This window comes from Chaetodon auriga, chromosome 21 (assembly GCF_051107435.1).
Source record: "Chaetodon auriga isolate fChaAug3 chromosome 21, fChaAug3.hap1, whole genome shotgun sequence".
NCBI classification, from domain to species: Eukaryota; Metazoa; Chordata; class Actinopteri; order Chaetodontiformes; family Chaetodontidae; genus Chaetodon; species Chaetodon auriga.
In genome coordinates this window covers 14,796,011-14,808,743 of record NC_135094.1, presented here as the reverse complement: position 1 = coordinate 14,808,743, position 12,733 = coordinate 14,796,011, and the positions used below count along the sequence as shown (strand labels likewise).

Below are 12,733 nucleotides of genomic sequence, written 5' to 3'. Positions count from 1 at the left end.
CCCTCACTACAGGGGCTGGATTAGGGCTTCGTTTTATTAGCCCCCCCCCCCCAAACGGTCTCGCTCCCCCCTCAGCCTGGATCGATGGCTGGCTCGGTCTGGAGTGGTGGCGCTGGTTATTAAACGTGGGACCAACCAAACCCTTGGTTGCAGGGATAATCCCATCACAAATTAAGTGGAGGAAAATTGGTCAGGGAGAATGGGGAGGGGAGAGAATCTTCATATTGTGACCTTCTAAACAGAGTACACATAAACAGGCACACACTGCTTAACAGCTCTCTTATTTATCATACGTTAATGATTAATCAGCATTTTATTAAAGAGAAGCCTCACTGAATGGGAATATGCTATTCTTGTCAATGATTAGATGTCAGTGGCATCGTAAAACAGCCAGACGTTATTAGTTGATGCACAAGCGGGAGTGCACATAACTTTTTAGATGATGATGTTTGATACACACCCCACACACCACTGATAGTTTGTGCAAAGCTCTGCATTATATGTGTCCACCTCCAACGCTCGGTCCTCGCTTCTTCAATAAAGCAAAACCCTCAGCGTCAGAAGACATAGCACCTGCATGTTTGGCCTTTAGGAGAAGCCACAGAGCTGAGCTTAGAAACAACTGGACGTGACACACTCCGGAGTTTTGTCACGCATACATACTTGCTTACCAGGTATGTTCACCCCTGTATATAAGCATGCATTCATAGTGCAAACAGGGTCAGAGGACTTATATAAATCTGGAAGGGAAAGCATGATCAGCAAAGAGATTGGACTAATCTTGTGTCTTCTAAACATCATATTACATCTTCTGAATCACATGATGTATCAACACATGATGCAATACTTCATGTCTTATAGAAATGTTCGAGTTCAGCTGCAGGCTCTTCCAACTCTCTTCATCTGCAGCACTTTGGTTTAATTCAGTTATTTAGTGTGAATGTGGAGTAAGTATGGTTTTCAAAGGATATAAATAAACGATTAGTCCCAAACAATGGACATTTTATTCTGTCAGCATCTGGAAACAGTCATGTCACATAAAGCAAGATTTTTGTTGTCATGGTTTCAAAAGACCCAGATAAACGTCCAGTAAGAGCCGAGCCTTGAGGTATTCTGGGAAAAACACCAAGGCTTTTAATCCACGTCAAGTGTCTTGTGTAACTCCCTGTCCACACACACAGATGCACCAAAAGACAAAGCTTTTTTTGAAAGTCTTGTGTAAAAAAAAAAAAAAAGCCTCATTCAGAGACAGAAAACACAGTGTTGAGATTTGATGTGAAATTTCAAATTCATGTAATCTCATCTGTATTTTTTTCATCCCTTGCTCGGCGTCATTTAATCCTTGTTTCCCCCTCATTCTTTCCCTGTGTCCATGGATCTCACTCTCACTCCCTTTCTTTCTGTGTTTGTGTCATGTAGGATAATACTGGGCATTAATTACCCCCGCTGTCCGAGGTGAATGCCATTAGAGCCTTGAACTGGACATGAACCAGCAGTTACAGAGAGGGGGCAAAGTCTATTAAATGCCATTATTGAATCTTCAACCTAATTTAAGAGTAAACGCACAGCGACTGGCCGTCTGGCTGCTAGCTGTGGTTTCCTTAAGCCTACAGACAACGGTCAAAATAAATGAAACACATTTGTATCAGAGGACAGAATATATTAAAGGCTGCTGGAGAGTTTTGTTGGCGTGGTCTGTGTCAGCAGTGAGAGCGGTTTGGTAACGAGGACGATCAAACTTTTACCAGAGTGTTGGGAAAGCTGCTTTGAAAGTGCAGTTTTACAAGCTACCTGCTACTGTGCGACAACTTGACTTGCAGCAATGATTCCCTCATGAGCAACAGAGAGTTTTATTAACTGAAGCTACTTTGAAAAAGTAGTTTGAAACCCCCGCTGCCAACTCCACTTTTTGGTGACTGAGAAAGTTCCTAGAAGTTTCCAGTTTTCATCATATAGTCATGCCCCCTGCCAGAGTGCCCCTGCTCACACATAGTGGAAGGAGGGGATTGCGCTGCGAGGCACACTGTGACAACAGAACTTTTTCACTAAAACGGGATAATGACGCAAATGTTTCTGCACAGGCATCAACCGTACTGGAAGCTTTGGAAGTGATGCAATAAAGTTGGCAACAGCAAGAAGGGTTTTTTTTTTTTACAACATACTGTTTAAATTTCATGGTCAGCAATAGTCTGTATTTACATGATATGTCAAATGTGATTTAATCACCATTAAACTACTGTAAAATGTATTGAAAGTGATGCAGCATCACCACCAGAGGACATCTGTGTGAGGCTCTGTGCTCGACTGAGTCCTGATTCGTAACTCTTTAGGAAGGCACAGGCAAACGATGTTGTCCTGCTGATAGAGCCGTCAGACCCGGAAGTGCTTCTGTGTCTTCCCTGTCTTCTCTGTATGTCTCTGATGGGCCACAGACTCTGGTTTTCTACTTGAAAGTCAAACGCACCACACATTCATCCACACCGCGAGAAACACACACTGACCACTGTAGTTACTGCATATTCACTGGCACTGGGTATAAATTGCTGTGGTGCTGAGTCGTCCAATATAGATGTGACTTCCAGGATACTGGTCTGCTGTTCCTGAGGCCTCATAAGCAAACAAAACATAACATATACAGCCGCCGTCTTTGTATGTGGAAGCACTGTGGAACCTAAATGTAGACCACTACAAGAATCAGGAAGGAGAGGATTAAATAGTGAGTGTAGGAGTGAAATGAGGAGGGAGGTAGAAGGGATGTTTTTTTATGATCTGAGCATATTAGAGCAAGCACAGGTGAAGGACATGAGAGAAGGGATGCGTGTCACTGAGAGATGCTTCGTTTTTGACAGAATATGGGAAGCAAAGGTGTGATTTTTCTGTCTGGAGCATAAAGGCACTGACAAACACATGCTGATCTCCCCTTTTATTTTTTGGGATTCAGTCACATAATTCTGACTTCATTCATGGCTGCCCTGCAGGCGGTCACGAGAAACACTTGCATTCTAAACTCCCCAGTCTTGTCACAGTATTAAATACGCACGAGTTGCGGCACAGCGTAAGCCGTGATTAAAATGCGCTGCTTCCACCGCTAAGACTTGTCTCTGGTGTATCAGATGGGAGCTTAGCAACGGCATATGCTCGCTGCAATGATCCGCCGATGGATGACAGGTGGTTACCCAACTATTTGCATAATTATGGGTGTAGCATGCAGGCTGCTGGAACGTCATAAACAAATCCATATGGCCTTTTGGGAAAATCCAGATGATTCAAACCGGAGCTCACCGATATACTTATTGCCTTCCCTGCGTAACAGACATCACGATTTCTCACTGAATGTTTCAACTGGAGTGTGAAGTGTGGAGCAACTTCATTCCCTTTAGATGTTCTGGCAGCTGATCAAATATGAGAACTTTATACAAAGTTTCAGCTGCAGATCGGTCAGTGTGGCAGCTGTAACATGGGCCAGTGTTTCCCGTGCACTTTCTTTTAGATTTTTGATGGCTGGGGTAATTTTGGTTTTGGCTTCAATTCCGGGAAACAATCCAGAATCAGCTTCAGTTGGTAATGCAGTGTGTGAAAAAGACCCTTTTCTTGAGAGTCAGATCATGATATATGAACGATTTTGTCGCAATTACGATTGTAGTTGTTATTTTTAGATGGCTAGGCGAGGAGCGAAGAGTTAAATAATTTTTCACACTTTTTTAACAATTATGGCTGTCTGGGTAATTTTCCAGCTCAAGCTTTATTTGCAGTATATTTCTTTACCTCAAAAGCTCAAGCCAAGCCAAACCTCTCAAAGTTGAGTTGTACAATATTTCCTTTTGGGCTCAATAGACCTTTTATGGAAACACTATAATCACCACTTCCCATGTCTCAGCTGACATGTAGTGCATTCGAGGAGATACTTTCGGGGTCTAATGGTTACCAGGCAGAACATTGGCCCCAGAAATGTGCTGTTGTCGAAACAAGTAGAAAGTGGTTAGATGTTGCTATAACCTGCTGTGTCCCCTATTCTTTTCTCATCATGCCATTCTCCCTTTTCCCTTGCTTTCTTTCCACCCTCCACCTCCACAGACATGCCTCTCCATGTCCGTCGCAGCAGTGATCCCTCCCTGGCCGGCCTTCCCCCAGGCGAAGTCCCGGTGGGTCCAGAGGAACCGTCCAGAAAGAATCCAACTCGCTGGTCCACAACTGCCGGCTTCCAAAAGCACAGCAACAAACCGAACACAAGCGCCGGCATCGGCAGCCTGGAACGAAAGGTAACTTAGAAATCTGGTCAGTAATACTGATAATTTAAAATGTGACCTTGACTTCCGACCGCTATGAAGAGAAAAACCTCAGAAATACTATGATACACCAATTATGTGGATCTAAAAATGTGCTAAAACTCAACAGAACTTAAAAAAGATCGACTTTGCATTAATTCTGCATTACACCACTTTCAAGTAGTACATACTGATTCAAACAGCATCTTGCCCAGGAGTTATTTTCCGCAGTGTTGCAGATGTTCTGGAGCTGCATCAATTATAATGTCAGAGATATGTGCTCTGAAATCTTCCAACCTCCAGCAGTCTTTCTGTTTAACTTCCTCACAGCTTCCCTCATTTTCATTCCTTCTCCTCTGCACCTCAAATCAAAGAAATAACCGTTAGATATGAAACCTGTGCTACCCTGCGTGCAGATATCCAGCCGTGGCACAGATAGTCTTTATCTGAAACTAGTTCCTTCTGATAACACCCCTTCTTGTCTTCCAAAAAGACGAGCAGAGATTGTTAAACACTTTTTCTTTGTTCCAGATTCAGCTTTTCTGAGGCTTTTTAAGCCACTGATAAATCTTAAGAAAAGCATAGCTCAGGTACATCCTCCCTGCGGCTTTCGAATGAGAAGGGAAGCCAATTAACTTCTCAAAATGGCTGCCCCCACGTGGTGCTGACAGACCTTTACTTCTTGCTGAGAAAGAGATATGTTCCCAATGAAACAGGGAGGTTAAAAAAGGGAGATGATAGAGTGCTTGGAACGTGACACGGCAAACCTCCACGTGATTAGTGCGTCTGGAAGCTGTGTCTGATAATCCTATTTAAAGACACTTTAGTTGTCAGAGGCTCAACAATGTTAACAGCACACTCCCCAGCCCATGGGGCGGAGAAGAGAGTTTGGGGTGAAATGGTTATTAGACCTTTCATCTCGTCAGGATGGCTTCTTTTGTGGCCCACAAAAAAAGAAATGTTGCACATTGTATAGATTTTAGAAATGAAGCGTGATTGAACGTAAAGCTCACGTTCCCATTTAGCTCTTGACGTCCATCCATGGCAGGTGATCGGTTATCTTTCATATATCCAGCTCTTATATATTCACTGTCGGTCCAAGTCTATTTTTATGCAATCATCAACAGATGTTGAATCTATTAGTCAGCATTGACTTTCATGTATTTAAGTCTTGGAGCAAACATTGTTGTCATAGGGAGCCATACATCAGTGAATAGCATTGCCAAAGAGTGTATGGATACAAGCCATACACCGTCTCCTCATTGTCTGGGATGATTTGCTTTACACACTCCAGCCGGCCATGTTGTGTTCAATTCCCTCTGAGTCCACTTATGGCTGAGTACGGCTCGGTTCTGCTAAATCTCCAGAATATAAGCCAACAGGAGTCCTCAGTCATCAGCTAGCACTGTAAACTCATCACGTCTCCCAATGACTTTACAATACCTCATACTCTGGGTTCTTCACGCTTAGCACAGTCAACTGAGGGGATTAAGCACTGGATATGAGCCCGTTGATTTACTGCTACCTCTCTGGTATCTTGGTTTCTCCACATTTTACGATCTGATGTGTCGTAAAAGTTTGTGGACAGGGGTTCGTTGTCGCGCCGTGTTGCACGGTGGGGACAGAGGCCATGGTGGCTATCAAGGGCCGTCTCAGTGGAGCCCACGTGTCCGGCTGAGTTTTACAGTCCTGTCTGCAGTGCTTCCTCAGGCCCCGTCACGCCACATTCAGCTGCACTAAAACACACATGGCTCATTATGGCCTGTTGGGGATAAGGATCTGTCTCCCGCTCTTTCTTGCTCTCTTTTTTGCATTGTTTGCTGCTATTTTATCACTCACTGAACCTAACTTGTTTTCTTTTGCCTTTGTTCACCTTTTCAGCTGCCACTTCTGAGTTTTTTTAATTTTTGTCTCTTGTTTTTTTTTGTGTGATATCTCATTAATGAAATCCAAACTTCTGTTTCTGTCGGCAGCTGCTTGGTAACTCATCAGACCTTCAATCATTCACATTCTGTTTGCCTGTCTTTGTGAATCTTTGTCTCCACTGTGATTTTTAATATTCATTTGCTTTCATTTTTATTCAAATAGCTTCAGACACCATGACCCTCAATCGCTGGGATTACAATGCCAAGGCGAGCATGTCTGGAATGTAATCTAGTGTGCTTGTGTGAGTTTTTGTGCTCACGACCATTATAATAAGTCTGCTCAAGTCTGCTGGTGTTTGATATTACCTTGGCAGGAGCATTTTGGAAGGTGCTTTCTGTGTAATGGAAGAGCTCAGCTGTGGCTGTCTTATTATAAGAGGCCTCTTATTAGTGGCTCAGGCTTAGCTGTGGGAAAGGGTTAGGGGTGAGGGTGGAATGGAGTGAGACTTGAATGAACAACAGAGTATTGGTGTGTGGCACAAATCCAAGATAAACTATCCGACTTCCATCACAAAATGCCTGTCACCCAGCCGCTATAGATAGCACCAGCCCACAAAGCTGCCTGTTTAAAGGCAAAAATATGGAGGAAGGATCAGTCCATATAATAGTTTGTTAATAAAGGATTTTAGATGGTTAATTTTATGCCGGTCATGTCCCTGGGGCAGCAGTGGTATGATAAGTATAAGTAAACCTTTACTTCTTATACTAGCGTCTGTGCAGTGAAGTAAATCTCCGCACCCCTTCCCGGTCCTTTGCAGGGTCGAGGAGGCCATGCCTATCGGAGTCTTCCTCGTGATGCGAGTGGCTGGACCACTCAGTTCCAGAGAGAGATGACTCGTTCTTCCCTCAGTGCCAACCATCCAATGGTGGACCGATGGCTTGACCGACAGGAACAGGTATGGAGGTGGACGAAAAAAGTAGTGATTTTTGAAAGTTTAAAGACTGGAAAACGCTACTTATTTGAGAATAAAAGCATTTCAAATCAACACAAACTACACTGGAAATGTGGAGATGCCCAGCCTTGGTGTCTACCTCGTTGCTCAGGACCTAATTAGACTGATTGACTGAACCATGACAAGACCAGTCCACGTGAAATACAGTTTCACTGTCAATGTCTCCCAATCCCCCCAGTCACATTGGGCCGCCATCTCCGGTTTGTTGTCACAGCAACCCCTGGCTTCATGTTACCTTACATAAACACAGTCACAATAAGTTCCAAACAGAGAGGTGTGCATATTTTACATTTTGGACAAAGAGAACACTGCTATCAGTGCAGTACAGAAAGTGCAGATGTTGCAGTCTTGGATAAAACTGAATCAGTGCATCCCTATAGATTGGACATACTGTATACTCTATTTCTGGCAAGTATTATTATCTGCGTACAAGAGTAGTTTCCATGCCTACTTGGCAGCCCCGTTGCCATAATAACATATCCCACTTAGTGACACTAACATGCAACATATGGCATTTGGTTGAGACATTAATCCAGAGCACCTTAAAGTGTGGCATGAGTAGAGTTTGTACCTCTCTCTGTCTGCAGAAAACCCATGTCTGTATGTTCCTCACGATGCTGCATTGTGTCATAATGCATCATGTCCTGCCATAGTGTTACAACCCTGGTAAGCACAGCAGTAACAGAGCTCAGAGTAGTGATTAAAGTCACCCTGACTGCTCACTGCCCAAGCTAACTTGAAGCAGAAATGGCGACTGACATCAGACTTCATAATTCCGTTTTATGTAGCTCGACTTTTCATAAAGTAACAGCGTACACTGTTAGTCATTGCAGGCTCGTCTCCTCACTTCACACCTCCCCGCACTGTCGGCACTTTGTGATTGTCTCACTCCGTGACTGGTCCCTCTCCTCCTCAGCCTGTCAGAGAAGAGAAAAAAATGTTCCCTTTAAAAGTTATTAAAAGTGACAGAGGCTCTCTGCAGGGAGAGCAGAAATGACCTTGGGAGGTGTCGGACGCGCTGAGCTCCCTGTGCAGAGGATTTCTCCCAGTTTGTCTGTCAGTCTCAGCCCGTCACTGCCTCACTTACCTGCTTTGACTTGTGTAGGAAGTGTTTAATCTGCCCTTCACGTTATAGAAAAAGAAAATGGCAAAGAAAGGGTGTGAAATATTGAGATGTGGAAAGATGAGTAAAGTGAATGCAGAAGTAATTGAGGGAAAAGAGTCAAAATGAAAAAGAGTTGATTGATATTCAAGCTGTCAACATGTTGCTCTTAGTTTATTTCACTTTATTCCATTTAGCTTGCCTGCTCTCACCTGGATGTCTGGGCTACCGTGCTGCGGGGTTCTGGGTATTCTGTGTGCCTTTCTCTTTCCAGTCTCATTGAAAATCAACATGGCCAAGGTTGTGTGTCATTGTTATGGAGGCTATCATTCTTTAAATCCTTGAATTTTAATTCTTGTGCATTCGTGTTCTCTTAAGCTTTTTGTCTCTGGCTAGACAGTCTGTCAGGACAAAGCAATCCAATGAAAAAGAAGCTCTTTTAGTGAGAGTTTTGTGCATCCGAGTGTCTAGCCAAGGCACAAAGCACATTTTAGGGCTGTCTGACGGCATCTGATCCATGGGCGTTTGCATTTAGATCAGGTATTACTATATATCATCATGATCTGATCTCAGTATGGAAATTAGCAGTGCTGCAAAGTAACTAAATGCACAGGACACATTGCTAACACTGAAAAAAAAAAAAAAAAAAAAACTTTTCCAAGATTGTTTTCAGGTTAATACTCAAAAAAGAAATCTCCTAAAATACGGGATTATTATTTCAGAGCCGGAATTATATCAACATCAGTATGTAAACATTTAATGGATAACAGCAGGAGAGGCACAGAGCATGCGGTGGTTAATTCTCAGTGCTACCTGAGTCTTTGTAATCTGACAGTTGTGTGACTAAGATGATTCGCAAAACGCAAATCCCCTCATTAGAGGTGACACAGCGTAGGTTTCAAAGAGGCGCCCTGTCGCCCAGTTGTTTCTTCCCTTGACTCACTGTATCTCAGTCTTGATCACTGTCTTTCCCTCCCACACATGACTGATATTTTGTCTTCTTTGTCTGTTTGATGGGCGTGCAGCACAGCAGCACCGAATTGTAAGATAAAAATACACAGCGTGGGTTAATTAAAAAGAATTGTGATCAGTGCTAAAGCGCTGGTGGAGATAATGAGTGTACACACTCACACACACACTCACACACACTCGCACACACGCCAAGGTTTTAGCAAAATCACACTAATTAGCAGTTGTTTGTTTATCATGGATTATTTATCTCCTGTACTTTCTTGTTCTGCTTTATGAGTAAAGATAAAGGCAAAAACAAAGAAAACTAAGAAAGGGCATCGCACTCATTTCTGTCAGTTCACTCTTTACTTTGTATAATGTATATATGCGTGGGTGTGTGTGTGTCACACTCCTGCAGCATCTTTTCTTAACTTCATGCATCATACTGTACCTTTCATCTTTAAACACTTCTTCCAACATTAAGTTTTTTCCTTCAGCGGCTGATGTCGGTGAAGCAGCTACCTTGTGCCCGGCACCACTTGGTACACTCTTAAAGTGCTTTACTGCACCATTTATATTTAAGCAGGCCTTCCCGCCCCCTGCTATGAATTAGAAATGTGGAGTCAGGTCGACTAAAACGACACATTGACTTCCATGCTTAAAATACCAGAGAGGTTCTGGGGAGGTTGGTTGACGACGCTCTTATCTGTACAGTCTGCGATTCTGTCCTCTAGTCGTATCTGCCCACCTTGCCCTATGTTTATCTAACCAGTCAATAAATTCAGTTTAGTGTCAAACGGTTCCATCTGAGACCTCGGGCCCTCCGGTCCCTCGCCACCCTTCCACGCACGATGCCAAATGCAGCGTGGAGAAAAGCATATCAGCCCATATACGCCAGGGCTTTATGAGTTGTTCTTTATATAAACAGCTGACATTAACGCCAGGCCTATTATCCCGCTGATGAATGCTAATGGGCCTTCCCACTCAGCATCACACACATGCGCACACATGCGCACACACATTTGGATCTGGCTGAGTGCCTCTCCACTGTATTATTTGGTGGCCTTCATGAGGCACTGGAGGCCATTATCATGAGCTGTACCAAAGTCCGGACTGACACCAGCTGTCAATCATAGAGGGATTTAACCCAATCAAAATGGCTCGCTTGGAGGGACACAGATTTATGAAGTGTTTCCAAAAAGTTCTGGATGTAAGGGTTTCAGAGACACTGATAGGTGCAGAGATAATTTACTATAGACACTGATTATCGTGTGTTATTTTTAAAACGCAGGAAACTGTCTTAAAATAGCCTGAATTCATTTAGTATTTTGCTACTCTGTGGCTCTCAGTATACTGCTGTTTGTGCGAAATGCTGTTTCAAACAGTCGTGCCCGTGACAAATTGAAAAGGAGAGAGACTTAAGAGAGACAGAAAGAAAACTAAAGCATTACATAAGCGACTCAAAAGCATGTCTGAGTGGGAACAGGTCTGATCAGACATCTTTGATCAAGCCTCCAACTGTCGGAGTGCCTCCTTCTCTTTGTTGTCTAAATGAGACACCTTGTCTGGCGAGTTTTAAAGGAAACCGAAATGGCGAGGTGCCCAGCTAAATCATCGAGCCAGCACCTTGAAAGGAGATGAGTCCGTTCAACTTCAAGCTGGAAGAAGAGAGCAAGGAGCAGTATGAACGCACTCCTTTCCTTTTCTATTCTCACATCAAAGATTTCTCACCGAACAAACACAGATTGGCAGAATTGTGAACTGATTTGTCTACAAAATGTTCTTTTTTTTTGTCCTCTCTCACTTCAGTTAGAAGCCAACAGTTGTTTTGTTGTTTTACTGGTCTTCCCACTGTTCAACTTAGGCACAATTAATGTTTGCTAAAAAGAAAGTCCTGTGCTTTGGAGAAATGTGACTTTAAGAATAATTCCAGTATTTGTCAGCCTGAGTGTTATTCAGATTTTTTTGTCCAAATGTGTAGTGTAGCAGCCGGTTGACCTTTAGTTTGACTCCAAAACAAGTGTTTGAGCTGATTTCTGTATTTCTGGAAATCTGTGGGCTCTTTCCCTTCAGACTGACAAAACAAATACCCTGTAAATGCAAGTCAGCTCCTTTGCTGGTTTGCTTTATGGTGACTATACTGTCGAACAACAGCTACGTATTCGCTTGTGTCATTAAACATGCAATGAATACACTGGCAAACAGAGTCAGAGTACGCAGACAAAATAAAACTGAAATAAAATATGACACTAAAACCCTTGGGCAAGCCATTTCTGCACGAAAGTTAGCATTTAATTCTCTGTGTCGTTGTTGGTGAGTGAACTTGGTCTACTCTCCTGACTAGCATGTTGGTAAAGCCCACACAGTCTGCAGACCCCGAGGCAAGCTTCGGGCAATGTTAGAGCAGTTGAGCATGGAGGGAAAACACAGCAGTATCCCCCAAACCCTGCCTGACTGTCACAGCCTCTCTCTCTCTCTCTCTCTCTCTCTCTCTCTGTCTTTCTGTCTGTGCTTGTGTCTCTGAATAAGTTAGAAACAGGTGAGCTCTCCCCTCCAACCGCCCCCATCCACTGTCTTCAGTTCCCTTCTCTCCAGCGCTGTCTGGTGTGTGCAGTGCTTGTCTGTGCGTATGCTTGCAGTTCAGTTAAATCTGGGCGGATGTTTGATAAAGAGCAGGTCGGGGGGGGGGGGTTGCTGTGTGCCAGAGAGTCCACGTTCCAGAGCAGTGCAGTCAGTCTCGCTGCAGAGGGGACCTTCAACTTCTCTGGGACTTACCTCTTAATTCTCCCAGGCTCCAGAGAGGTTCTGCATAGTGCCCTTGTGCATGTTGAGTCTATAGAAGAGCAATGCACTCTATGCATATATGTATATGAGATGTACTTAACATATACGTTCGAATTGCTGCCCAGTGGGCCTGACCAGTAGGTGCTGCTGTGTATTCAACATTGACTCCAGGCACACAGCAGAACCCACAAAAAAGACCCATTTTTCTCCTATTCCTTTTTTCTCTATTAAGTATTATCTCTGTTTGTAGCCCTCTTCTCATTTCTCCGTTTGTCTTTCCTGCTCTCGTTCTCTGCTGCAAAAAGTATTGACTTCAACAATTCATTGAACTCATTTAACTACATCCTAGTGGGTTTATTTTTCACAAAAATGTGCAAAAAATCTGTCATGGGATTGAATTCATTTCTAAATTTCTAATGCAAATCACAAATTTGTGATTCTAGCTACTACTCATAAGACCACCAGTCTGACTTATTGTGACTTTTGACAGATGTCAGTTTGGTTAGTTGAATTATCTCACATACATGAAAGAATTACCTCGAGAAAACTGAATTTAAGAACAAAATCTGATTATAGATTACACAAGCTCTACACTCCTTTCATGGTGGATCGTGTTTTCCTCCTCTGTGAGTAATGCGTAAATGGCTGCTCACCAGACACACTCCAGTCCAGCCAAGCACCTGACTGAGAACAGTGAAGCCCTCAATGCCAAAATGGCCTCTCCTCTTTTAATCAGGCATCGCCGCTGAACCC

General features: G+C 43.4%; 1 protein-coding gene across 4 annotated transcripts in view; it reads left to right on the top strand.

Annotated features, from left to right (window-relative positions):
• LOC143339902 (partitioning defective 3 homolog) overlaps positions 1-12,733 on the top strand; it is a 310,965-nt gene that overhangs the window by 115,485 nt on the left and 182,747 nt on the right. For all 4 annotated transcript variants that reach the window (XM_076761454.1, XM_076761452.1, XM_076761453.1 and 1 more), the window contains exons 4-5: positions 4,075-4,259; positions 6,949-7,086. In XM_076761454.1, coding sequence (XP_076617569.1) covers positions 4,075-4,259; positions 6,949-7,086 — 323 coding nt within the window. The remainder of the gene's footprint in view (positions 1-4,074; positions 4,260-6,948; positions 7,087-12,733) is intronic.